The sequence below is a fragment of the Anticarsia gemmatalis genome, chromosome 24 (genome assembly GCF_050436995.1).
Source record: "Anticarsia gemmatalis isolate Benzon Research Colony breed Stoneville strain chromosome 24, ilAntGemm2 primary, whole genome shotgun sequence".
Taxonomy (NCBI): Eukaryota; Metazoa; Arthropoda; class Insecta; order Lepidoptera; family Erebidae; genus Anticarsia; species Anticarsia gemmatalis.
The window spans coordinates 9,847,325-9,872,500 of NC_134768.1; the positions used below are offsets into that span (position 1 = coordinate 9,847,325).

The following is a 25,176-nucleotide window of genomic DNA, read 5'->3' on the forward strand; positions in this document are numbered from 1 at the left end:
CATAATGCTGTAGGAATTTTCTACCAGTTAAACTTAGGATGGTGCAGGACTTCAAAGTTATGTGAGTATTATAAATAATGATCACTCGTTATAACTGTGAAGGAAAACGTGATGGAAAGCAAGACCGTCGCCGAGCAGAGGGACAGGGTAATGAACGTCAGTTTAAGACGAATAAAACAAAACGTCGAATGAGGATAGCTTTATTTATAAACGCTTTCATGTATAAAATGGCCGACGCCGTCGATCGACGACGTCACGAAACGTGAGTATTAATAATAAACATTCTCAAAAAATATAATCATTATGCAATATTGTACTTAACGATTCCGTCGCGGACGCCGCGTCCGCCTAGGCGTCGCGCTTGGAGCGCACGAGCCCGTAGTGCGCCGCCAGCGCCAGCAGCGGCGCGGCCGTGGGCGGCGCCGGCAGGCAGCCCGCCGACCCCGCCACGTCCAGGTGCGTGTAGGCCAGCGCGCCCGCCTCCAGCCCCGCCACCAGCAGCAGGAAGGCGGCCGGCGCCTGGTGGCCGCGCGGCATGGCGCTGGACGCCGCGTTGTCCGCCTGGTGCACGTGGTCGCCCGCCACGCGGCCGCGGTGCGCCGCCAGGTCCTCGCGCCGCAGCGTGGACACCTCCAGCATGTCGGCCAGCGCCGCGCCCGCCGCCTGCAGCGCCGAGGCGTGGCCGCGCGCCGCGTGGTTGTCCACGGCCGCCGTGTAGCCCTCGCCGTAGGCGCGCACGGCGTGCCCCGTGAGCGTGGCCACCGTGTACAGGTGCGGCGCGCGCTCGCCCGCCGCGCGCTCCGCCATCTCGGCGAGCAGGTCGCCCATCACCATGCGGCCCTCGGCGTCCGTGTTGCCCACGCGCACTGCGAGCCCGCGCCGGCTGCGGAGGAGCTCGTCGGCGACGTAGGCTTGCTCGCCCACCGAGTTGCGCACCATGCCCAGCGCCGCCACCACCTTGAGCGCCGGCCGCAGCAGGTCGCAGGCGCGCAGGAAGCCGGCCACGGCCGCCGCGCCGCACTTGTCGCGCGACATGCCCGCCATCACGCCGCCCGCCTTGATGTCGCAGCCGCCCGTGTCGTACGTCACGCCCTGCGCATTCACAGACACTCGCGTCACGACTCCGCCGCACTCGACGTGCGACCGAGCGAAGGGTCGCAGCGACGATTACTCACCTTGCCGACCAGCATCACGGTGCGTTCGTAGCTCTCCGGCACGTACTCGAGGTAGATCACGCAACCTGCGCACAGACGTCAGTTGGATAAAAATGAAAAGCAAATACGAGTAAAAGACGGCGAGAAGAAGAGATAGTACCTCTGTGCCGGTCGACGGTGGCCGCGGCGCGGTTGACGGCGGCCATGAGCGGGTAGTTCTTCTCGATGGCGGCGGCGTCGTCCAGAACCCGCACCTTGACGGAGGTGCCCGCGAACAGCTCCTGCACGTAGCGCGCCACCGCGCCCGGCGCCATGCGCTCCGGGTCCGCGCCGCCGATGTCCCGCGCCACACCGCTGCACACACACACACGGTCACCCGCCCTGCTCGCGCTCGCGTCTGTACACGAGCACACACACACACTCACCGCGACAGCTCGAGCGCGGCGGCGTCGCGCAGCAGCTCGTCGAGCGGAACGCGCACGCCCTCGCCGTACACGCCCAGCGCCCGCAGCCCGTGCGCCTGCGCCGGGAACGACTCGCGGATCTGCAGCGGCTGTTCACAAATAAAACGGAAGCGTCAACGACACCCGGGCGCGGCACGCTCCGGCGAGAGAGCTCCGGCGCAGTACTCACGACGTAGAGGGCCTCGAGCGCGCCGAGCAGCGCCACGAGCTCGGCGTTGGGCCACGTGGGGTGCGGCTGCAGCGCCAGCGCCGGCCGCACGGCGCCCGCCGCCGCCGCGCGCCGCACGCCCGCCAGCGCCGCCTCGCCCACGCTGCGCACGTCGTCGTAGGCGGTGAGCGGGCCCGTGGGCGCCAGCACGAGGCGGCCGCCCGACACGCGCGGGCACGCCAGCACGGCCGCGTTCTGCACAGAGAGCGAGGGTCAGGCGGCGCGGGCCGGAGCGGGCGGGCCGCGGGTCGCTCGAGCGCGCACCTTGTCCAGCGAGGCGTCCACGAGCCGGGCGGCGGCCACGAAGTCCTCGAGCGCCTGCGGCGGCGCCACGCCGGGCGCGGTCACGAGCACGAGCGCGTCGTAGTCGGCGCTGTTGATCTCGCTGACGGCGCGCACCGCCACGCCGTGCACCACCAAGCTCTTGTCCCCGCCCATGCTCGCTCTACGCTATCGCTCTCCTCCTCTGTACAGATACACGCACACGAGTCGATTCGACTTTATATAAAACTTTAAAGTGTTTAGGTATAAAAATTATCTGATCTACAAATAGAGTTTGCTGAAACTGAGGTTGTCAAATTGACACTTTTTTCTGGCTTCGAAAATTACATCCACCTTACAAATTTTCGTATTCACCTATGTATCAACACTTCTGGTACAAACAAAGAGTAACTCAAAAAATGTTGTGATAATGATAGAATTCATAAGTTAGATGTATAAATGTAGCATCATAAATGTACATATTCAATTATTTGCTATCTTGAACATTGAATACAAGTATGATAGATACAGGTTCCAACAGTAACAACTGGTTATCTGTAAACAATAAAACATTGCAGTATTGTGTGTTGTGTATCTCTTATTTACTTCAGTTAGCACAATTTAACATACATAATAAAATGTGTTCTGTGTGTATTATTAATAAATACTATACAGGGTGTCCCAAAACTCAACGATAATCCGAGACAGGATGAAAGGCCAATTCATACCGGTTCTAGGAAAAATAAAAAAAAAAATCCATGTCACTTATCAATGTAACAATAGACATTTTGCAAAAAAGTTAAAATTCCACACCCTTGCTCGCATTTTCAAGTCCTGTGATCACCAATGTCACAATTTCGCTGTGTTTTTTTGAATTTCGTGATCTTTATTAAATATGCTATTAATCGTAAAACAAATTTATGCACAAAACATTGTTAATTTCATAAAAAAGTTAAGTTTTAGTGAGTCATGATTCACAAAAATATCGTTAGTTGACTTTGACGCATCATATTGAAAAAAAAATGTACTACACTACCCTTGGCAAGTTATTTCAAAAGTTGGCGCATTTAATCAAGATTTCAAAATGGTGCAACACTTGCCACTTTTCATTCCATTAAAAATGTTATTTTTATTTGAACGAAGAGTATCCTCGCAAATGGATCGGACGCAGTGATTCAATTTTATGACCTCCTCGTTCCCCCGATCAAAATCCAGTAGATATTTTTGACTGGGAATGCATAAAAGAAAAAGTCTATTCGAAATCAATACAAAATATATCAGAACTTCGCCAGAAAATTGACACAGCGTCAGAGGAAATAAATGCAAGGAATTTTGCTTGACTGGTGCAAAGGTCTTTTGTAAGGCGTTGTAGAGCCTGTATTCGTGCCATAGGAAAACAATTCGGATTATTTTAGCTTAAGGAGAATAATTAAATAAGAATGATGGTTCGTTCATTGTTTTTTTTTAATTATTATTACCTATTATGTTTTTTACGTTAAATATTGGTTATGGAATGACTCAATTACCTCTTTACTAAAAATAATTGCTTTCCTCTGTCACGAATACAGGCTCTGCAACGCCTTACAAAAGACCTTTGCACCAGTCAAGCAAAATTCCTTGCATTTATTTCCTCTGACGCTGTGTCAATTTTCTGGCGAAGTACTGATAGATTTTGTATTGATTTCGAATAGACTTTTTCTTTTATGCATTCCCAGTCAAAAATATCTACTGGATTTTGATCGGGGGAACGAGGAGGTCATAAAATTGAATCACTGCGTCCGATCCATTTGCGAGGATACTCTTCGTTCAAATAAAAATAACATTTTTAATGGAAAGAAAAGTGGCAAGTGTTGCACCATTTTGAAATCTTGATTAAATGCGCCAACTTTTGAAATAACTTGCCAAGGGTAGTGTAGTACATTTTTTTTTCAATATGAAGCGTCAAAGTCAACTAACGATATTTTTGTGAATCATGACTCACTAAAACTTAACTTTTTTTATGATATTAACAATGTTTTGTGCATAAATTTGTTTTACGATTAATAGCATATTTAATAAAGATCACGAAATTCAAAAAAATACAGCGAAATTGTGACATTGGTGATCACAGGACTTGAAAATGCGACCAAGGGTGTGGATTTTCAACTTTTTTGAAAAATGTCTATTGTTGCTGAACTAAGTGACATGGAATTTTTTTTTTATTTTTCCTAGAACCGGTATGACTTGGCCTTTCATCCTGTCTCCTATTATCGTTGAGTTTTGGGACACCCTGTATACAACAGCACTAGTGACACTTACACAGTCTTTGTTGAACACAATGTGATCAACTTTGTATTATTTAATACTAGCTTTTACCCGCGACTTCGTACGCCACCTGAATTTTCCCATGGAAATGCGTCATTTTTCCGGAGTAAAAAGTAGCCTATGTCCATTTTCATACATCAAAATATATCCATATCCAAATTTCATGCAAATTGGTTCAGTAGTTTAGGCGTGATTGAGTAACAGACAGACAGAGTTACTTTCGCATCTATACTAATATTATAAAGCCGAAGAGTTTGTTTGTTTGTTCGTTTGTTTGTTTGAACGCGCTAATCTCAGGAACTACTGGTCCGATTTGAAAAAATATTTCAGTGTTGGATAGTCCATTTATTGAGGAAGGCTTTAGGCTATATGTCATCACTCTACGACCGATAGGAGCAGAGTACCAATGAAAAATGTAACAATAACGGGGAAAATTTTGACCCATTCTCTTTTATGTGATGCAAGCGAAGTTGCGCGGGTCAGCTAGTTTATAATATTAGTATGAATGTGCCGGGTGGTGTGTCATGTACCATTCCTGCGCTATCAGTGGCAGCGACATAATGGCTATTAAAATTGTTCATCTGTGAGTTACAATAACCATTATGATTGTTTACTTTAAGTGCTAAAATCTACCACTGTATGATCATAAGGAAACTTGTGGACTAGTACAATATACACACTTATTGTACACTGATTATATTATTACTAAATTATTGTAACTTTGTTCACTGCTAAAATTTCTATTGCATGTGTAAAAAGTCACACCGTAACAGGCAAATAGTAATAACATTATAATCAAAGTCCAGTTATGATTAATGTTACCAGTTGCAACAACATCACATCTATTTTTAAATCAGTGTCTGTTTTCACATTACATTTAAACATATAACAATTTTGAAAACAGTATAAAACTTATTAATCTGTATGCTGTGTGAGCACAGAGTGTGATGTGTGATGGGTGTGTGCTTGATGCTGTCAATGCTAATATAACACATGTGATGTTGTGTGTCATCTCTCTGTCACAATATCTCATATCAGAACAAGTGTGTAGTGTGTTGTGTTCATTTGAATGTTGCTAATTATTATGTAAATGTGTACTTTGTAAGCATGTCTGATATCTTTGTGTTTGCTTTCAATTTAAACAATGTTAAAGGAAACAAAGAGAAATAAAATGTTCACCACATGTTGAAGTTAATCACCATGAAGCATTTTACTGTTGCAGTATTACTATCAAATAACAAACTTAAGGTGGAACACACAAGATAATTGATATGTTGCTAGATAATATTAATTCTGATAGATAACAAATACACAGCTATCTACTTGTGTGTGTATGTGTAGGTACCAACTACTTGTTTTTTTATGTACCTTGTACATAATGTACCAATTACATAAAAAAGTATAGTAAATTCGCAAACTTTGTGATCTTAACTAGTGGGATTTTTTTCTTTGCTACACAAATTGGTAAATAAATTATATATTTTTATAAGGTCATCAACAAAACATTTTTAGTGATAACAAAACGATCAATTGTTTGTTGAAGCTATTCTATGAAGAGAAAGCGGTTGATACTTACAGTAGATGTGCGCCGACGTGCAGCCGGCCGGTGAATGAGCCCCGCGCCTCGTCTGAACACAATGTACAGCGTTACCTTCCACTCGTTATCACACCGCAGTGAGTCAGCACTCGCGCTACAACACAACACAATGCCTACAATGATTACGCCGCGCCGCTGTATCAATCGATCCGCACGATCAGCGGTCAGTTTGTAGCTATTTAGTATTTACTACGCTTAAACTTTTAGCCACCGAACATGACTGAGCAGATTGAACAACACAGATCGTGTCATTTAATTGTCCTAAGAAATTTAACTTGTCTATAATAGCAACTTACAACACTATAATTTTAGATTATATATTTCGTTAATTGTTGTGAAGAAGCATCAATATTAAACAATACCTTTTGATAAACTATGCTGAATATTAGTGACAACTTTTAAATCAGCTGTCAAATAGACATGCATTGACATTTGACAACAATGACATCAACCTTCATAGTGACGTTTAACGCCACAATTTTTTTGTATAATTGTATTTTCTTTTTCTGCTTTGTTAAAGTTTATAGTATTTCTTGTAAGCAATAAACTATCTATAATTCTTTTAATGTAACCTATTTTTAGAGTTATCTACCCCACTGATTGTCTTTGTGTATGTAGTAGGTAGGTACATAACCTGTGCAGCAAGCACTTACATTTTCTTTATACAGGTTGACAACATAAGATGTTCACACCGACCAAATTTTATCACAATCAGTTCAGATCTTTTGCGTGAAAAGTTACATGTGTGTACCTACATCTGAACACCTTTGCAAATATTTTTGTCTTTAAATTAGTCGACTACCGAATCCAAAAAGAATTTCCAGAATAATGCAAAAAAAATTGCCTCAACTCGGGACTCGAACCCAAAACCTCTGTCTGCAGTCGCATACTCTAACGATCGCGCCTAAGAGGTAGTCGGTACCTATTGAGACTACCCAAAGCAGCCTCTATAAATTAATGAAGATTCATCGTAATTTACAATTGGGTAGTTGACTGGGTTAACGAAAAATTATTAAACTCGTACTCGTAAAAGGTTCATCTAAAATGCTCAGAGTGTGTAGCTTTTTTCGTAAATAATGTTGAAAAAATTGTAATTATTACAGACTGAAACATTTTATTAGACACTCATTTGATACTACCGAAAATATGACATAGTGACGTCACTGCGTCCTTATTTTAAACATAAATACCTATGTGTTTTTATATAACATTTCATAAAGAGCTGATTTGACTGGTAGGCAACTACCCTATTGTCGTATGGAACCCAATGAAGATAGGGTATGGTCTTGTGGTTTTTTTTTTTAAATTAGTTGCCAAGCTGGTAAATGTGTAATAAGGAAAACATAACATAAATTAAAATCCATATTTATTTGTAGACTTACGACTATAAGAAACAAGATTACCATGAAATTAATAATATAAGTACCTCCTTTTCCACTTAATAAAACATGATTATATTATTGGTCCCATGCGAGTCGGGCAAGTCCACGACGTGACGTGGATATCTGATCACAATCAGCGAGGGTCACAATCACTGACCGGCAGAAGTGCATACCACTTTGTTTACTAGCAGCTTCACATGATAGAATAATTGTCGGAAGTTTCAATTCTAGCTACAGCTAAGGAATGCTTAAGAGGTAGATGGTACGAGAGTGAACGAATGCTCCCTGCACCCTCACTACACGACAAGGCACGAGGCACACGCGTCACAGACGAGTCACAGCACCGTCGGTGCCCGCGACGCGAGTACCAGTTCTACGTGAGCAACGTGAGGTGAACACTAACGATATCGGCGAGTATCCCGCCACTACATATATCAAGGCCGCTTCCTATCCTAAGGCCTCCGGTTGCAGTACAGCTATATAGCGGTACGCGGGGCGCTATCCGAGCACGACGGGCGAGTCGCGCGACGTGTCGGGCACCAGCGCCGCCAGCAGCAGCGCCTGCGCCGGCGCCAGGAACACGGCCGGCAGCCGCACCAGCCCCGCCGCCACGCAGCCGCCGCTCGCCTCCCAGCCTGCGCACACGACACGGTCAGACGGCGGCCAGCGAGCCGGGCTGCGGGGAGCGGGGGCGCCACTCACGCGTGTCCAGCGCCCGCGGCACGGCGCACAACGCCACGACGCGCGCCTCGGGCGGCGCCAGCACGCCGCAGCGCCAGTACAGCGAGCTCGTCGCCGCCGCCGCGCCCACCGCGCACAGCTCTGCAACAGGAGCTCGGTCAGCGACGGCGCGACACCGCGGACTAGCGCACGGTCGAGCGCTCACCTAGGACCAGCGTCACGAGCACGTCCGACACGTGCAGTATGCCTTCCGAGTCGCACAGCCGCTCGCAACACTCCACGTACAGCAGCGCCAGCGCGCACAGCCGCAGCTCGCGGCCGTGCGAGGGGCGCGGCGCGGGGACCGGGGCGGCGTCGTCGTCGCCGGCGGAATCGTCCGCTCGGAGGGCGCCCGCCAGGAACGGCGCCGCCGTCGTGCCCAGCGTGCACGCTATACTCGGCAGCGACGGTGGCGTCGCGCGGCCGCACTGCAAAACGGTCGTTATGTAGATCGAACAGCCGTATAGCCGAACGGTCGACTGGATAATTCCGATAGCGGCCGCGACGACACTCACGATGAGCGCGGTGGCGAGCGGCGCCGCGAGGAGCGAGCTGAGGTACAAGAGCGCGGCGACCGAAGGCGCGGCGGCGTGCGAGCACAGCGCCAGCGACAGCCACCCGCTACCGCCGCCGCGAGACCACAGCATCACGCTGCACACACAAACGAGTTAACGTCACGCGCCCGGGCCGAGGGCTCACGGCGGGGCGGGGCGGGGCGGCTCACCCGCGCACGAGGCGGTAGTCCAGGCCGTCGCGCAGCGCGGTGACGAGCGCGGCGCAGAGCGCGGGCGCCACGAAGTGCGCGTGCGCCAGGCACACGGCGTGCAGGCGCGCGTGGGCCCGCACGCCGCGCCACAGCGCGCGCACGCCGCCGCGCCGCCCCCACACGTAGTACACGTACAGCAGCGGCACGCAGCCGCTCCACTCCGCGTGCAGCGCGCCTGCAACACGCTCGCCCGTCACGCGCGACGCACACTCACACGACGGCTCTCGCACTCTCTTTCTTCCCTTCTCTTTACATATATGAGATTTCATTGACTTTTGATTTAGAATTTAATAGTTGCATTATGTGAGCAAGATAATACTAATTGCTGATTATGTATTGATGGCATATCTGACAGGAAAGATAATACTGTTTACATATATTCAAGTAATTCAAACATTTTTTTCTCAAATTGAGTACAAAGATAGACTTTAAATTGAGAAAGAAGAGAGAATTGCGAAATTATAGAAAGGGTTAGAAAAGGGGATGACTATTAAAATGAAAATTCTGCCCAAAGTCACATATACTAGTGAACATGAAGTCACTGACAAAGCTGTATTAAATATTTTATATTTAGATTGTCCCCACTCCCCCACATATGTACGCTTCTTCTTTTCACAAGTAATCTACGATTACTTTCAATTCTATGTCATAAGCAGAACATGACAGTTCCTATTTTTATTTTTTCTTGTTAGTTCTTAAAATAATTATCTATAATAAATAATAATAATAAATTTAACCCATTACTGTCCCACTGCTGGGCAAGGGTCTCCTCCCGTAATGAGGGAGGGGTTAGGCCTTGAGTCCACCACGCTGGCCAAGTGCGGGTTGGGGACTTTGCATGCCCTCAATAAATGTATTAAACAAATTTTAGGCATGCAAGGTTTCCTCACGATGTTTTCCTTCACCGTTGGAGCATGTGACAATTATTTTTAATACACACATAACTTCGAAAAGTCATTGGTGTGTTGCCTTGGGTTCGAACCTGCGACCACTTGCGTGGGAGGTGTCAATTTATACCACTCGGCTATCACTGCCCATTATAAAGAATAATTATGTCAAAAATAAGTGGTAGAGATAATGATATATTAGTAGCAAAAGAGGAAAATACAAAGCATCAGTCACTGAGCATCAGATAGTGTTAACTTGAACAGCTAATAATGAAACTGCTCGTTAACAGCTCACAGTGTGAGTGTTCAGTGAGTCAGTAGAGTGTGTTGTGTGTATGAAGAAATGCCTCGTCCAAACATGACTCAACTCCGTGGTGCACAAGCTTCATTACCACTAGTTCACTACTAAAATAGTCTCGGCCACTCCCAGTCAGTGACACTACCGTGATCTCACCCTGCACAATGTGTCAAGGTGCTACTAAGCTCCACCTTATACCTATTATAAAAAATACAGATCAGATGTGACATGCTCTCATCATCATAAATATATGAGTTGCAGGACACAGTACAGGGCAACATACAACATACATGTAGATATTACTATAGATTAACATTTTCATGTGTAAAATTGACAGAGAATATTCTTCTGTAAAAATTTTAATTGTAACTGAGAGGTGCCCCTCCTGATTACTGTTGTCCACCCACCACTCACAGGTATGTATTGATTTAATGTCACTACTGATATTAATGGATAATGTTTACAAAAGATTTTATGTAAAAGCTTCCTTCTGTAAGAAACTAAGTGGCAGGCGGACCACAGCAATCTTACTGACAAGAAGATAATAATTAAAATGTTCATTACATGGTCGAATGATGTGCAAGGCGGTCTAGAATGATCTACATAGTGAGCATGCAGAGTAGTTGCCTCCGACAGCGCCGAGCCGCGGCGCCAGCACGGCCAGCGTGACGGCGGCCAGCACGCCCGCCACCATCCAGCGGCGCCGCGCCTCGCGCCACAGCTGCGCCGTCGTCACGCTCGACCAGCGCCGCCGCCGACACTTCTCCGCGAACATCACGCTCGGTGCCGAGCTCATCCTTGTCATGCTGTACTCATACTATTCATTCTCGAGTCAAACGAGCCGATTCCACACAGCTGCCGGTAAATTGCACTACTTCGTACGCGCCACGGCATTTATTAACTTGACTTCCTGCACCAACCTGCATCTCAATCACCAAAGAGAAATCATAAAATTCAAATATTATTGCATTTCATTTTAAATAGCGCGCATCTGCAATGCAGTTTTGACATGGATCGTTGCTAACACTTTATCAGTGTTGCTAGCTTAAACCTAGAAAATGACGTATCCTATTACGTAATTACGTAATAGGTACATAAAATGTAGTTATAAAAATGTTGTTTTGGCGTACGTTTAAGTTTATTTTAGTATGTTGTAACGTAAAAAATTTCCCTATTTGATTAAGTATGGGCAATTTTTATAGTTTGTTTAAAAAAAAAGTAATGGTTTACGACAGTTGAAAGTTGGTTTGCTGTTTGCCGAAAAGGCTGAAGATATGTAGAGTTTCAAAGAGATGATAGTAAAGTCAGGGCCAGTTTTGCATCATAAGTAGACTGAGTAGGTAACCTATAGGTATCCTTGTGAAGAGACGTAAAATTTGCAACACTGATTGATGAACTGTCAGGCGCCAGTGTTGCAATTGCTATAAATTGTTTTTTTTTTTTTTTTTTTTTTTTTTTTTTTTTTTTTCTATGTAATTCTCATGCAGTGATAGCCGAGTGGTGTAAGTTAAGAGACACCTCCCACGCAAGTGGTCGCAGGTTCGAACCCGAGGCAACACACCAATGACTTTTCGACTAAACTACAACTAAACCTCAATATTATTAATTATTTATTTTTCTCGGCCGTCTCGATAGAGCCGCTTCCTTCTGCATCTCCTAAAAGTAATGAATCTCGGTTATAAGAGTTAAAAGTTCACGAAAATCTGATCGCGAATAGCACACGACACTGAAGTTAGATGTCAAAACATCCAAATAACTCGAAATTGTGAATGAAAATAGTGAATTGTGTAAAGCGAAATGAAGAAAAGGAAAAAAAGAAAAAAAAAAAGTAACGAAATGAACGCAACATACGAATTGAACCAAATGAACGTAATGAACTAAAAGAAACGAAATGAACGAAATAAAGTAAACGAACGAAATGAGCAAAATTAACGGAATGAATAAATAGGATGAAGGAGACGAACGAGACGTAAAAGATAAACCAGGTGATGATCTTTCATGAACCACCAATGATGGTGAACAAGAAGACGACTATGATAATGATGACGATGACGACGATGACGATGATGATGATGACGATGATGATGATGATGATGACGACGACGACGATGATGATGATGACGATGATGATGATGATGACGACGATGATGATGATGACGACGGTGATGATGATGATGACGATGATGATGATGACGACGATGATGATGATGACGATGATGATGATGATGATGATGATGATGACGACGATGATGATGATGACGATGATGATGATGATGATGACGACGACGACGATGATGATGATGACCACGATGATGATGATGATGACGACGATGATGATGATGACGACGATGATGATGATAACGACGATGATGATGATGATGACGATGATGATGATGATGATGATGGTGGTGATGGTGATGGTGGTAATGATGATGGTGGAGATGATGATGATGACGATGACGATGGTGGTGATGATGATGTTGATTTTAATGATGATGATGATGATGATGTTGATTTTAATGATGTTGATGATGATGATGGTGGTGATGATGATGTTGATTGTAATGATGATGATGGTGATGAACATATAATAACATATTATAACATCTCCCTGAAATCTTATAACATCTCCCTGAAGCCTTATAACATCTCCCTGAAATCTTATAACATCTCCCTGAAATCTTATTCCACCTCCCTGAAATCTTATAACATCTCCCTGAAACCTTATAACATCTCCCTGAAATCTTATAACATCTCCCTGAAATCTTATTCCACCTCCCTGAAATCTTATAACATCTCCCTGAAACCTTATAACATCTCCCTGAAATCTTATAACATCTCCCTGAAATCTTATTCCACTTACCTGAAATCTGATAACATCCCCCTGAAATGTAATTCCATCTCCCTGAAACCTTATAACATCTCCCTGAAACCTTATAACATCTCCCTGAAAACTTGTAACATCTCCCTGATATCTTATTCCAGCTCCCTGAAATCTTATTCCATCTCCCTGAAATCTTATTCCACCTCCCTGAAATCTTATAACATCTCCCTGAAACCTTGTAACATCTCCCTGAAACTTTATTCCAGCTCCCTGAAATCTTATTCCATCACCCTAAAACCTTATTCCACCTCCCTGAAATCTTATAACATCTCCCTGAAACCTTATAACATCTCCCTGAAACCTTATAACATCTCCCTGAAAGCTTATAAAAGCTCCCTGAAATCTCAATACATCTCCCTGAAATGTTAAAACATCTCCATGATTTTTTTTTTTTTTTTTTTTTTTTTTTTTTTTTTTTTTTTTTTTTTAATGTTTTGAAAAGTTTATGAATAATTGATGAACGAATTAGGTGTAAGGAGGGAAGTATGATTTTGACGGCAAGTAGGTGTGACAAGCGACCTGCAAAAAGGATGATTAGGTTAGGTTAGGTTAGGTTAGGTTAGGTTAGGTTAGGTTAGGTTAGGTTAGGTTAGGTTAGGTTAGGTTAGGTTAGGTTAGGTTAGGTTAGGTTAGGTTAGGTTAGGTTAGGTTAGGTTAGGTTAGGTTAGGTTAGGTTAGGTTAGGTTAGGTTAGGTTAGGTTAGGTTAGGTTAGGTTAGGTTAGGTTAGGTTAGGTTAGGTTAGGGAGTCTGGGAGGGCCGAGATGGCCGACTTTATGCGCGGAAAATGACGTGCGGTGTTCCACAGGGGTCGGTTTTGGGTCCGACCCTGTGGAACATTGGATATGATTGGATCCTTCGGGGGCCGGTTCCCCCCGGTGCGAAAATAATCGGGTATGCGGACGACACCTTCGTTGCAGCCCGGGGCGGGTCCTATGAGGAGGCGGCGCGGCTGGCCACAATTGCCGTGTCTTTGGTGGTGGACCGGCTCGCACTTCTGGGTTTGAGGGTCTCATTGACTAAAACGGAGGCCCTCCTATTTCACGGACCGCGGAGGGGACCTCCCCCGGACGCGCGTATTGTCGTCCAGGGAGTGGAGGTGCCGGTGAGGGCCCAACTCAAGTATCTGGGCCTCACCCTGGATGGACGGTGGAACTTCGGGGCCCACTTTACACAAATCGCCCCGAAGCTAATCGCCGCAGCGGCCGCTTTAGGTCGGCTGCTGCCTAATTTGGGGGGCCCAGGCTCGGCCTGCCGGCGCCTTTATACCGGCATCGTCCGAAGCATGGCGCTGTACGGTGCCCCCGTGTGGGCGGATGCACTCACCGCTAAAAACTTAGTGTTGTTGAGGAGACCCCAGAGGGTGATAGCGGTGAGAGCGATCAGGGGGTACCGTACGATATCGTGGACGGCGGCCACCCTTTTGGCGGGCGACCCCCCCTGGGAACTTCAGGCGGGGGTCTTAGCGCGGGTGTATGCCTGCAAGGTAGAGGCCCGAAATCGGGGCGAAAGACCAGAGTTTGAGGAAGTGAGGAGGAACAGATCGGAGGCGCAAATAGACATGATTGAGAGGTGGAGCGACCAACTGCTTTCCCCAGTCGCTGGCCGGGACACGGTGGAGGCAATTCAGCCACACCTGTCCCGATGGTTAGGTAGGAAGTGGGGGGTTCTGTCCTTCCGGCTGGTGCAGGTACTTACCGGACACGGTTGTTTCGGTAAGTACCTGCACCAGATTGCGGGCCGGGAACCGACGCCGGCCTGCCACGAATGTAACGCGCCATTAGATACGGCGCACCACACACTAGCTGAGTGCGCGGCCTGGGCGCCGCAGAGACACGCAATGTCGGCGTTTGTGGAGGGGGACCTCTCGCTAACTAGCGTCATTAACGCGATGCTGAATAGCGAGGGGTCCTGGAGGGCGGTGGCCACCTTCTGCGAATCAGTTATGTCGCAGAAGGAGGCCGCGGAGCGGGATCGTGAGGCGTCTTCCTCCGACCCGCGCCGCCAGCGGAGGCGGGGTGTAAGAAGAAGGAGGTATGCGCACCTCCTCCCCCCGCCGTAGTCAGTAGTTAGTAGGAGTAGTTGTTGGGCCGCCTGGTCCGGGAGAGGGCAGTCTGCCAACTCCGGGCTCGGTGGCCGGTGCGGATGATACCGGAGGCCGGGACATACTGCGCATCTGCGCGCAGTCTGTCCCGGCCTCCGAAGGCCCTCTTCGGCCGGCGAACTCGGGGGAGTTTTCTGGCCATTGCACGAGGGGGCATGTGGAGGGACGGCACCAGTGTGTTGCGGTGTCGTCCCACACTGTGGACGGGTCCGTTGATGGACAGCCGCGTCGGGGCTGCGGTTGCGTGCTTTAAGCGATCCCGCAGCCTCGACATTATGCGGAGGAGGAAGCAACACCTCGGTGGTTTAGTGGGTAGGCCTAGCCCTTCTGGTTCGGAGAGCCCCACATACCCCAGCGCTCCCCCGGGCGCTGGGGATGCAATTTCATGCATTAACCGAGTTAAAAAAAAAAAAAAAAAAGGTTAGGTTAGGTTAGGTTAGGTTAGGTTAGGTTAGGTTAGGTTAGGTTAGGTTAGGTTAGGTTAGGTTAGGTTAGGTTAGGTTAGGTTAGGTTGGCCGTGGTGAGGGGGCTCAGTAGCCGTGGCAAGCCAGCCACGGTGAAGCCAAGAGAGGCTCACAACCCGTAAGGCCCACGCTGGGTTCGGGGGCTGCCGTCTTTCGGGGCGGTGGTCGCGAGGAAGAAAACCTCTATAAAAAATTACCCTGAGTCGGTTCCGTTCCTCATGCCACAAGTCTTCGGATCGGTGGTATGGCGAGCGGCGTTGATTGGTGTGACTGGGAGTAACGGTGAGTAATCTCCTCGCGGGGATTGCTTGCCGGTGCTGCCAGGTGGTGGGAGGGCGGGCTCTCCCGGTTTCGGTATCGTCTCCGGGGGGGCAGACTTCGCAGTCACCGCCCTCAAACTCGTTATCCCAGCGGAGGTGTCGTGGTCACGTCTCGCGGCCACTGCTGGGACCGAGGGCCTTGCCTTAATTGGCCGGGCCAAGAGGACTTAACCTCAATAAAAAATTTAGTTTGTAAGGTCCCGTGAAACCTGCCCGACCTCACGGTGTATATAGGGTTACCCAGGTACAGGGGGCTCTGCCTGGGTGGACGGTTTATTTCCCCCACACTCGTGGGATTTATATGGATATATCTTATAATAAAAACTTTGTGGATGGTAGTGTGGTGGACGATGTCCCGGGTGGGGACGGGGATCTCTTCAAGCGTCCTGCGACGCCTGTCGAGACCCAAAAAACCGGGGAAGGCCGTTCATCGGCCCGCTCCCCAATTTTCGATGGCTCTTCTGCCAAGAAAGGCAGTCGAAGTCGCTCGTCAAGTCGGGGCAGCATCGCTGCAGACCCGCTAGACGAGCCTCCCGATGAACGCCGTTCGCTCTTCCGGCGTCCATCGGTGACCGGCAGCGAATCAGGCCGGGACTCATGGGGAGTTTCATCCTCCGGCGGCACTCTTAAATTTAGGAGGGCACGACAGGATGCCAGCGAACCTGACAGGGGCTCGGCTACCAGCGAGGGCAAAGGCCGCAAACGGCCCGTCTCAGTCGCGAGTGATGGTGCCGAACCCCAATTGGCTGAGACGCCGCGCAGAAGCGGCAAGAAAAAGAGAGGGAAGGTGCGATCGCCTCCCTCCAGCGAGTGTGCCGGCTTCAACCGTGCCATGTCCGGGTCGACAACGAGTATGGACATGGCCGGAAGTGCTGACGAGGGAGTCGCCCTCCTAACACAGCCGAGGCCGTCTGACCGGGAGCTCGAGGAGCTCCCGACGACGGATATAGCCGCGATTATGTCGCGGCATATGGACGCCGTCCGCCAGGTGGCGGATCGCTCGGGCAACTTGAAGGGCACTTTTGTTAAGGCCCTCAAGGATGCGGAGAGGGAGGTCCGGCGGGCGGTGTCAGAGCTTAGCCGCCGGAACTCATCGGTGGAGAACCTCGCCCTGAAGGCGGTAAACCACCGCCTTAACCTAAAGGTTGATTTCCTCACGAAAGAGGTTGCGGCGCTCAAGGAGGTGGTGAACACCCTCCCGGCACCCCTCAGGGCGATGGAAACGGCGTCCGCACAGGAGTCGGACTTTGACCGACGGATGGCGGACTTCCGCCTGTTCATGGACGCCCGCTTTGGGGCAATCGAGGCACGGCTCCCGCCGGAACCTCGCCTGCGCCCCCCGCTGGCAGCAGACAGGGCAAGAGAGGCGGCGCAGATGTCACCCGCCTCGGAAGTCGCTGTCCCCCCGCCGCAAGCCCCAGTTCCTTCTTCAGCCCCCCCAGCTTCCACTGGGGGAGCCAAGGGCAAGGCAAAAAAGAAGGGGAAGGGCAAGGGCAAAAAATCTGCCCCAACTCCCGCCCCAAGTCAGGCTGCCGCGGGCCCCTCAGCGGCCCCACCGGTCCCACCACCTCTTTTAGAGGGGTGGAACGTCGTGGCACGAAAACGCCCCAACAAGGGGAAGAAGTCTGCCGCACCGGTCCAGACGCCGGCTGCCTCCTCAACGCAGGCTTCCAAGAAGCAGGAGAAGTCGGCGGTCCCGCTGCGCCCTCCGGCGACGGCTGCGATAATAGTCACGCTGTCGCAGGATGCCGTCACACGGGGGGTCACTTACGCCGAAATGATCGCCAGGGCGAAAAGTAATATCGTCCTGGCCGATCACGGCATTGGCGGGATCGCCAAAATCAGCGCAGCCGCGACCGGCGCGCGGAAATTTGAAATCCCCGGGCCAAACGCCGACGAGAAGGCGGACTCCCTCGCTGCAAAAATGAGGGAGGTCCTGGGGGGTGACGCAATTGTGTCCAGACCCGTGAAGTGCGCGGACATGCGCGTCCAGGGTCTGGACGACTCGGTTACCCCCGAAGAGGTGGCCCGGGCCATTTCACGCACCGGCGGATGCCCGGTTGAGGCCGTGAAGGTCGGCGCGGTTCGCAGTGGCCCGCGAGGCGAGGGGTCGGCCTGGGTTAAATGCCCGATCCCGGCTGCGAAGAGAGTCGCAGACGCCGGAAGGTTGTTGGTGGGGTGGGTGTCGGCCCGTATCCATGTGGCCGAGCCCCGACAAATGAGGTGCTTCCGGTGCCTGGGCGTCGGACATGCCCGGGCCGTCTGCGACTCGGAAGTCGACCGCAGCGACATTTGCTACCGCTGCGGTCAGGCGGGCCACAAAGCGGCCCAGTGCTCCGCCAAGCCACGGTGCATTCTCTGCGCACAGGCGAAGTTGCCGGCGGAGCACCGCCTTGGGGGACCCTCATGTAAGGCCCCCAAGGCCAAGAAGAAGAAGGGGGGCAAGGCCCCCCAAAATTCGGGGGGCAAGGCCCCCCAGACTAAGAGCGGCCAGCCGTCAGCTGGGGAGGCGATGGAGCTCGGCAAATAATGGCCGAGATTCGCCTCCTCCAGGCAAACCTCAACCACTGCGCCGCAGCTCAGGATCTTCTTCTCCAGAGCATGGCGCAGTGGTTGATAAATGTGGCCATAGTCTCCGAGCCATACATGGTCCCGGCCCGCGACAACTGGGTCGGGGACCGAACGGGCTCGGTGGCCCTTATAAGGTTGGCGTCCCACAGCTCCCCGCCCTTCGAAAAAGTAGCGAAGGGTCGTGGATGCGTGGCGGCGTCAATGGGATCTTTGACGGTGGTCGCGTGCTACTGCTCTCCGAACTGTGCCCTATCTGACTTCGAGCAATTTCTTCTTGAGGTGTCGTCGCTCGTCAGATGGGCACAGCCCTCCCCCGTTCTTGTGGCCGGGGACTTCAACGCCAAGTCTACGGCGTGGGGTTCTCCGGCAACCGATGTTAGGGGTGAGGCGCTGGAAGAATGGGCCATTTCGCTCGGGTTGGTTCTGTCCAACCGGGGCTCGGTCGACACGTGCGTGCGGCAGCAGGGCGGCTCAATTGTGGACCTGACGTTCACCAATGCCGCCCTAGCACGCCGTGTCCAGGACTGGGAAGTGCTGGAGGAGGTCGAGACGGCTTCCGATCACCGATACATACGGTATCGGATTCTCCCTCCTTCGGCGAACCCGAACAGTCCGGGTCGGGCCCCTCGCGGGGCCAGCCCGAGGTGGGTGCTGGGGCGACTCGACCGCGAGCTACTGGTCGAAGCCGCCCTGGTTCAGTCCTGGAGTCCAGCGCCTGAGGGTCCGGCTGACGTGGAGGCGGAGGCTCAATGGCTCGCGGACGCTATGTCGCGCGTTTGCGACGCGTCAATGCCGCGGGCCCGCCCCTGCCCTCCCAGACGTCAGGTGTACTGGTGGTCGCCAGAGATCGCGCAGATCCGTCAAGACTGCGTGATCGCAAGACGCCGGTACGCCCGTAGCCGGCGCCGTCGCCGTAATGAGGCCCGTGAGGCCGAATTGTATGCCGCCTACAGGGACTGTCGTCGTGCCCTGTCGGTGGCTGTTGCGGAGGCCAAAATCAGGGCCTGGGAGGAGTTCCTGGGGACCCTAGATCGGGACCCCTGGGGGCGGCCATACCAGATGGTGCGTGCAAAATTGCGCCCCTGGGAGCCCCCGGTGACGGAAAGTCTCCACCCCGTGTTCCTGGAGCAGGTATTAACTAGCCTGTTTCCGGACCGGGGAGAACATCCTCCCCCGTTTGCGGCGGCGGCGGATTCGGAGAGCGGTAGCATCGAAGTGACGGAGGAAGCAGTCGCGCCCGAAGTCACCTTGGACGAGTTGCACCGGGCGGTGGATAGGCTAAAAGGCCGCAACACCGCTCCGGGGCCCGACGGAATTCCTGGTCGGGCATGGGTATTGGCTCTACCCAACGCACTCGAATCCAGGGTGATGTGGCTGTTTTCCTCGTGCCTGGCGCAGGGTCAATTTCCCCGTAAGTGGAGGACGGGACGGTTGACCCTGCTGAAGAAGGAGGGACGCCCGCCAGACTCGGCGTCGGCCTTTCGTCCCATAGTCTTGCTCGACGAGGTGGGCAAACTCTTTGAGCGCCTTTTGGCAGCCCGCCTCACAGAGCACTTGATGGGACCAGGACCGGACCTTAGTGAAACACAGTTTGGTTTTCGTCGTGGCCGGTCCACGGTCGACGCGATCTCGCGGGTGAGGTCTCTCATTGGGGGTGCAGTGGAAGGTCGAGGGGTGGTCGTGGCGGTGTCTCTTGACATCGCCAACGCTTTTAACACAATTCCCTGGAGCTGCATCCTCGCTGCGCTCAGCCACCACCGCGTGCCGGAGTACCTGCGGAGAGTTTTATCATCTTATCTCTCCGACAGGTCCGTAACATATCCCACGCGGGATGGGTGGCGCCGGAGGGTCGTCAAGTGCGGTGTTCCGCAGGGGTCAGTTCTTGGTCCGACCCTATGGAACATCGCCTACGATTGGGTGCTGCGGGAACCACTCGGGGCGGGGGTCGACGTGACTTGCTACGCCGACGATACCCTCGTCACGGCCCGCGGCAATACATACCCGGAGGCGGCCCTCTTGGCCACGACCGGCGTCGCCGAAGTAGTCAGTAGAATTCGGCGCCTAGGGCTAGTGGTAGCCCTAGAGAAATCCGAGGCCATTTGTTTCCACGGGCCTCGGAAAGCGCCGCCGGTCGGAGCGCAGCTAGTGGTGGGCGGAGTTTCCATCAGCGTCGGTCAGACGATGCGGTATCTGGGCATCGTTCTGGACAGCAGATGGAACTTTCGGGAGCACTTCCGTCGCCTCGCGCCCAAACTTGTCGGGGCTGCGGGGGCATTGGGAAGACTGCTGCCGAACCTGGGGGGACCCTCGGGCGCATGCCGTCGTCTTTACACCGGCGTTGTGCGTTCGATGGCTCTCTACGGGGCGCCCATCTGGGTGGATGCCCTGAATCGCCGGAATATTGCGGTCCTCCAAAGACCGCAGCGAGTGATGGCGATCAGGGCCATACGGGGATACGTGACCGTCAGCTTCGAGGCGGCATGTGTCCTCGCCGGGACTCCCCCGTGGGACCTCGAGGCTCGTGCCCTGGCGGAACGTTACCGCCAGGTGAGAGCAGGGGAGGTCGAGGGGACCGGATCGCTGCAAACGGGGGCAATGGCGCGGCGTCAGTTCCGCGCCGAAATCCTCCGGCAGTGGTCCGAGCGGTTGGAGGAGCCAAGCGCCGGTGTTCTGACCATCGGCGCTATCCGACCGGTCCTGGATCGGTGGGTCAACAGGCGGCACGGTACGATGACCTTCCGGCTGACGCAGGTCCTCTCCGGACACGGCTGCTTCGGGAGGTACCTGTGTCGGATAGCCGGCAGAGAGGCATCGATGGCTTGCCATCATTGCGGCTGCGCCGAGGACACGGCGGGACACACACTCGCCGTGTGTTCGGCGTGGTCAGGGCCACGTGCGGCGCTAGTTGACGCCACCGGAGCCGATCTGTCGCTCTCGGCCATATGCCAGGCCATGGTCGACAGCGACGAGGCATGGAGCGCAATGGTCACCTTCTGCGAAGAGGTGATCAAGCGCAAGGAGGAAGCGGAGCGGGTCAGAGAGCTGGATCCCCTGGCTGACCCAATCCGACGACGCCGCGTCGGGCGCAGGCGTGCGGCGCATGAGCGCCGTCTTCCTCCTTAACGGGGACCTCCGGGCGGCGGATATGGGACATCCGTCGTCCACAGGAGTGGTGAGGTTCCCCGGTAGGTGATGGGCGGGTGGTGTCACGTCCATCGTCTCTGGTGTTTGATGCCGTCACTATCCACCCAGACGGCATCACCCAAGGAAGGGCCCCCGTGGTGGGGCAAGCCGCGCATGGCGTGCGTCTTGCGGTGCTTGCGTATAGCGGTTATCCCGGCGCACGTCGTAGCGGAAGCGGTTGGACACCCGTCAGGTGTTTTAGTGGGCTCTCTCGGTGGACCACATACCCCGTTTGCGCCGTCCCAGCGCGGCGGGGACCTAGCCGGTGGGTCGTCCCTCTACAGCGACCCCGAATGGTTTCCCTGACGGAAAAAAAAAAAAAAAAAAAAAAAAAAAGGTTAGGTTAGGTTAGGTTGGTTAGGTTAGGTTAGGTTAGGTTAGGTTAGGTTAGGTTAGGTTAGGTTAGGTTAGGTTAGGTTAGGTTAGGTTAGGTTAGGTTAGGTTAGGTTAGGTTAGGTTAGGTTAGGTTAGGTTAGGTTAGGTTAGGTTAGGTTAGGTTAGGTTAGGTTAGGTTAGGTTAGGTTAGGTTAGGTTAGGTTAGGTTAGGTTAGGTTAGGTTAGGTTAGGTTAGGTTAGGTTAGGTTAGGTTAGGTTAGGTTAGGTTAGGTTAGGTTAGGTTAGGTTCCCCCCCGACGGGTCTCCACCTTGCTGTGGTGGGGGGGCTTAGTAGCCGCAACCTTGAGTCCGAGGATTCGGTTGCGGTGAACCAAGAGGGACCCAGTGGAGAGGCCGCTTCCCTGTCTGGGTGGTACCGCACCAACCCGGGGGACCAAAGCGGCCGGCCGGCTGGGCCTAGGCGACGTAAGCCTGGCCGGTTTAGGAGAGGCTAGTCGCGGGGGAAGGGAGGTCGCTAAACCCTATCCTCCGCGACTGGGCGGGGCCGCACCGCGTGATGCGGCAACAGGGGGGCTGCCGTGGGGAGCCGGGGGTCGGGCGGTCGGACCCGGCTCTTAACCCATGGCGGCTGGTGGTGGGGCCGCTGGGCAGCTGGAGTAGTAGCGGGCGGACTGCCGCTCTTGGGTTCGGTGGCTAGGGTCACGGGGCAGCTGGAGTCGGAGCGTGGGACGCTCCGCTCTTGGGTCAGTGGCCTTGGCTGCTGGGCAGCTGGAGTGGGCGGACCGCTGCTCTTGGGCTCAGTGGCCGGAGAGGAGGTGGCGGCGGCCTACACATCTTCCGCCGCCGGCGGCCGGGACATGCTGCGCATCTGCGCGTGGCCTGTCCCGGCTTCCGAAGGCCCCCTGGCTGGTGAACTCGGGGGAGTTTGCTGGCCATTGCACAAGGGGGCATAGTGGGGGGACGGCATCCGTGTGTTGGGGTGTCGTCCCACACTGTGGAGGAGTCCACGCGTGGACGGCCGCGTCGGGGTCGCGGATGTGTGCTTAAAAGCGTTCCCGTGGCCTCGGCACTATGCGGCGAGGAGGAGGCAACACCTCGGTGGTTTAGTGGGTAGGCCTAGCCCTTCTGGTTCGGAGAGCCCCACATACCCCAGCGCTCCCCCGGGCGCTGGGGATGCAATTTCATGCATTAACCGAGTTAAAAAAAAAAAAAAGGTTAGGTTAGGTTAGGTTAGGTTAGGTTAGGTTAGGTTAGGTTAGGTTAGGTTAGGTTAGGTTAGGTTAGGTTAGGTTAGGTTAGGTTAGGTTAGGTTAGGTTAGGTTAGGTTAGGTTAGGTTAGGTTAGGTTAGGTTAGGTTAGGTTAGGTTAGGTTAGGTTAGGTTAGGTTAGGTTAGGTTAGGTTAGGTTAGGTTAGGTTAGGTTAGGTTAGGTTAGGTTAGGTTAGGTTAGGTTAGGTTAGGTTAGGTTAGGTTAGGTTAGGTTAGGTTAGGTTAGGTTAGGTTAGGTTAGGTTAGGTTAGGTTAGGTTAGGTTAGGTTAGGTTAGGTTAGGTTAGGTTAGGTTAGGTTAGGTTAGGTTAGGTTAGGTTAGGTTAGGTTAGGTTAGGTTAGGTTAGGTTAGGTTAGGTTAGGTTAGGTTAGGTTAGGTTAGGTTAGGTTAGGTTAGGTTAGGTTAGGTTAGGTTAGGTTAGGTTAGGTTAGGTTAGGTTAGGTTAGGTTAGGTTAGGTTAGGTTAGGTTAGGTTAGGTTAGGTTAGGTTAGGTTAGGTTAGGTTAGGTTAGGTTAGGTTAGGTTAGGTTAGGTTAGGTTAGGTTAGGTTAGGTTAGGTTAGGTTAGGTTAGGTTAGGTTAGGTTAGGTTAGGTTAGGTTAGGTTAGGTTAGGTTAGGTTAGGTTAGGTTAGGTTAGGTTAGGTTAGGTTAGGTTAGGTTAGGTTAGGTTAGGTTAGGTTAGGTTAGGTTAGGTTAGGTTAGGTTAGGTTAGGTTAGGTTAGGTTAGGTTAGGTTAGGTTAGGTTAGGTTAGGTTAGGTTAGGTTAGGTTAGGTTAGGTTAGGTTAGGTTAGGTTAGGTTAGGTTAGGTTAGGTTAGGTTAGGTTAGGTTAGGTTAGGTTAGGTTAGGTTAGGTTAGGTTAGGTTAGGTTAGGTTAGGTTAGGTTAGGTTAGGTTAGGTTAGGTTAGGTTAGGTTAGGTTAGGTTAGGTTAGGTTAGGTTAGGTTAGGTTAGGTTAGGTTAGGTTAGGTTAGGTTAGGTTAGGTTAGGTTAGGTTAGGTTAGGTTAGGTTAGGTTAGGTTAGGTTAGGTTAGGTTAGGTTAGGTTAGGTTAGGTTAGGTTAGGTTAGGTTAGGTTAGGTTAGGTTAGGTTAGGTTAGGTTAGGTTAGGTTAGGTTAGGTTAGGTTAGGTTAGGTTAGGTTAGGTTAGGTTAGGTTAGGTTAGGTTAGGTTAGGTTAGGTTAGGTTAGGTTAGGTTAGGTTAGGTTAGGTTAGGTTAGGTTAGGTTAGGTTAGGTTAGGTTAGGTTAGGTTAGGTTAGGTTAGGTTAGGTTAGGTTAGGTTAGGTTAGGTTAGGTTAGGTTAGGTTAGGTTAGGTTAGGTTAGGTTAGGTTAGGTTAGGTTAGGTTAGGTTAGGTTAGGTTAGGTTAGGTTAGGTTAGGTTAGGTTAGGTTAGGTTAGGTTAGGTTAGGTTAGGTTAGGTTAGGTTAGGTTAGGTTAGGTTAGGTTAGGTTAGGTTAGGTTAGGTTAGGTTAGGTTAGGTTAGGTTAGGTTAGGTTAGGTTAGGTTAGGTTAGGTTAGGTTAGGTTAGGTTAGGTTAGGTTAGGTTAGGTTAGGTTAGGTTAGGTTAGGTTAGGTTAGGTTAGGTTAGGTTAGGTTAGGTTAGGTTAGGTTAGGTTAGGTTAGGTTAGGTTAGGTTAGGTTAGGTTAGGTTAGGTTAGGTTAGGTTAGGTTAGGTTAGGTTAGGTTAGGTTAGGTTAGGTTAGGTTAGGTTAGGTTAGGTTAGGTTAGGTTAGGTTAGGTTAGGTTAGGTTAGGTTAGGTTAGGTTAGGTTAGGTTAGGTTAGGTTAGGTTAGGTTAGGTTAGGTTAGGTTAGGTTAGGTTAGGTTAGGTTAGGTTAGGTTAGGTTAGGTTAGGTTAGGTTAGGTTAGGTTAGGTTAGGTTAGGTTAGGTTAGGTTAGGTTAGGTTAGGTTAGGTTAGGTTAGGTTAGGTTAGGTTAGGTTAGGTTAGGTTAGGTTAGGTTAGGTTAGGTTAGGTTAGGTTAGGTTAGGTTAGGTTAGGTTAGGTTAGG

General features: G+C 51.1%; 2 protein-coding genes across 3 annotated transcripts; both read right to left on the reverse strand.

The window, feature by feature from the left end:
* Positions 1-184: 184 nt before the first annotated feature.
* Dip-B (Dipeptidase B) lies at positions 185-6,435 on the reverse strand. 2 transcript variants are annotated; one of them, XM_076130375.1, is made up of 8 exons: positions 6,351-6,435; positions 5,968-6,082; positions 2,091-2,292; positions 1,788-2,021; positions 1,580-1,707; positions 1,315-1,508; positions 1,176-1,240; positions 185-1,092 (listed from the first exon to the last, which is right to left on the reverse strand). In XM_076130375.1, the coding sequence occupies exons 3-8, from the start codon at positions 2,262-2,264 to the stop codon at positions 349-351; spliced, it is 1,539 nt and encodes a 512-aa protein (XP_075986490.1). In that variant the 5' UTR covers positions 2,265-2,292; positions 5,968-6,082; positions 6,351-6,435; the 3' UTR covers positions 185-348. The 2 variants fall into 2 exon arrangements, with proteins under 2 accessions (XP_075986490.1, XP_075986491.1); XM_076130376.1 differs by having other exon boundaries at positions 6,285-6,399.
* A 902-nt stretch (positions 6,436-7,337) lies between these two features.
* On the reverse strand, positions 7,338-11,070 carry LOC142983667 (uncharacterized). Its single transcript, XM_076130653.1, has 6 exons — positions 10,669-11,070; positions 8,815-9,031; positions 8,606-8,741; positions 8,257-8,518; positions 8,073-8,192; positions 7,338-8,005 (listed from the first exon to the last, which is right to left on the reverse strand). Exons 1-6 carry the CDS (start codon positions 10,844-10,846, stop codon positions 7,869-7,871), a joined length of 1,050 nt encoding a protein of 349 aa, XP_075986768.1. The 5' UTR covers positions 10,847-11,070; the 3' UTR covers positions 7,338-7,868.
* Between the last annotated feature and the right edge of the window lie 14,106 nt (positions 11,071-25,176).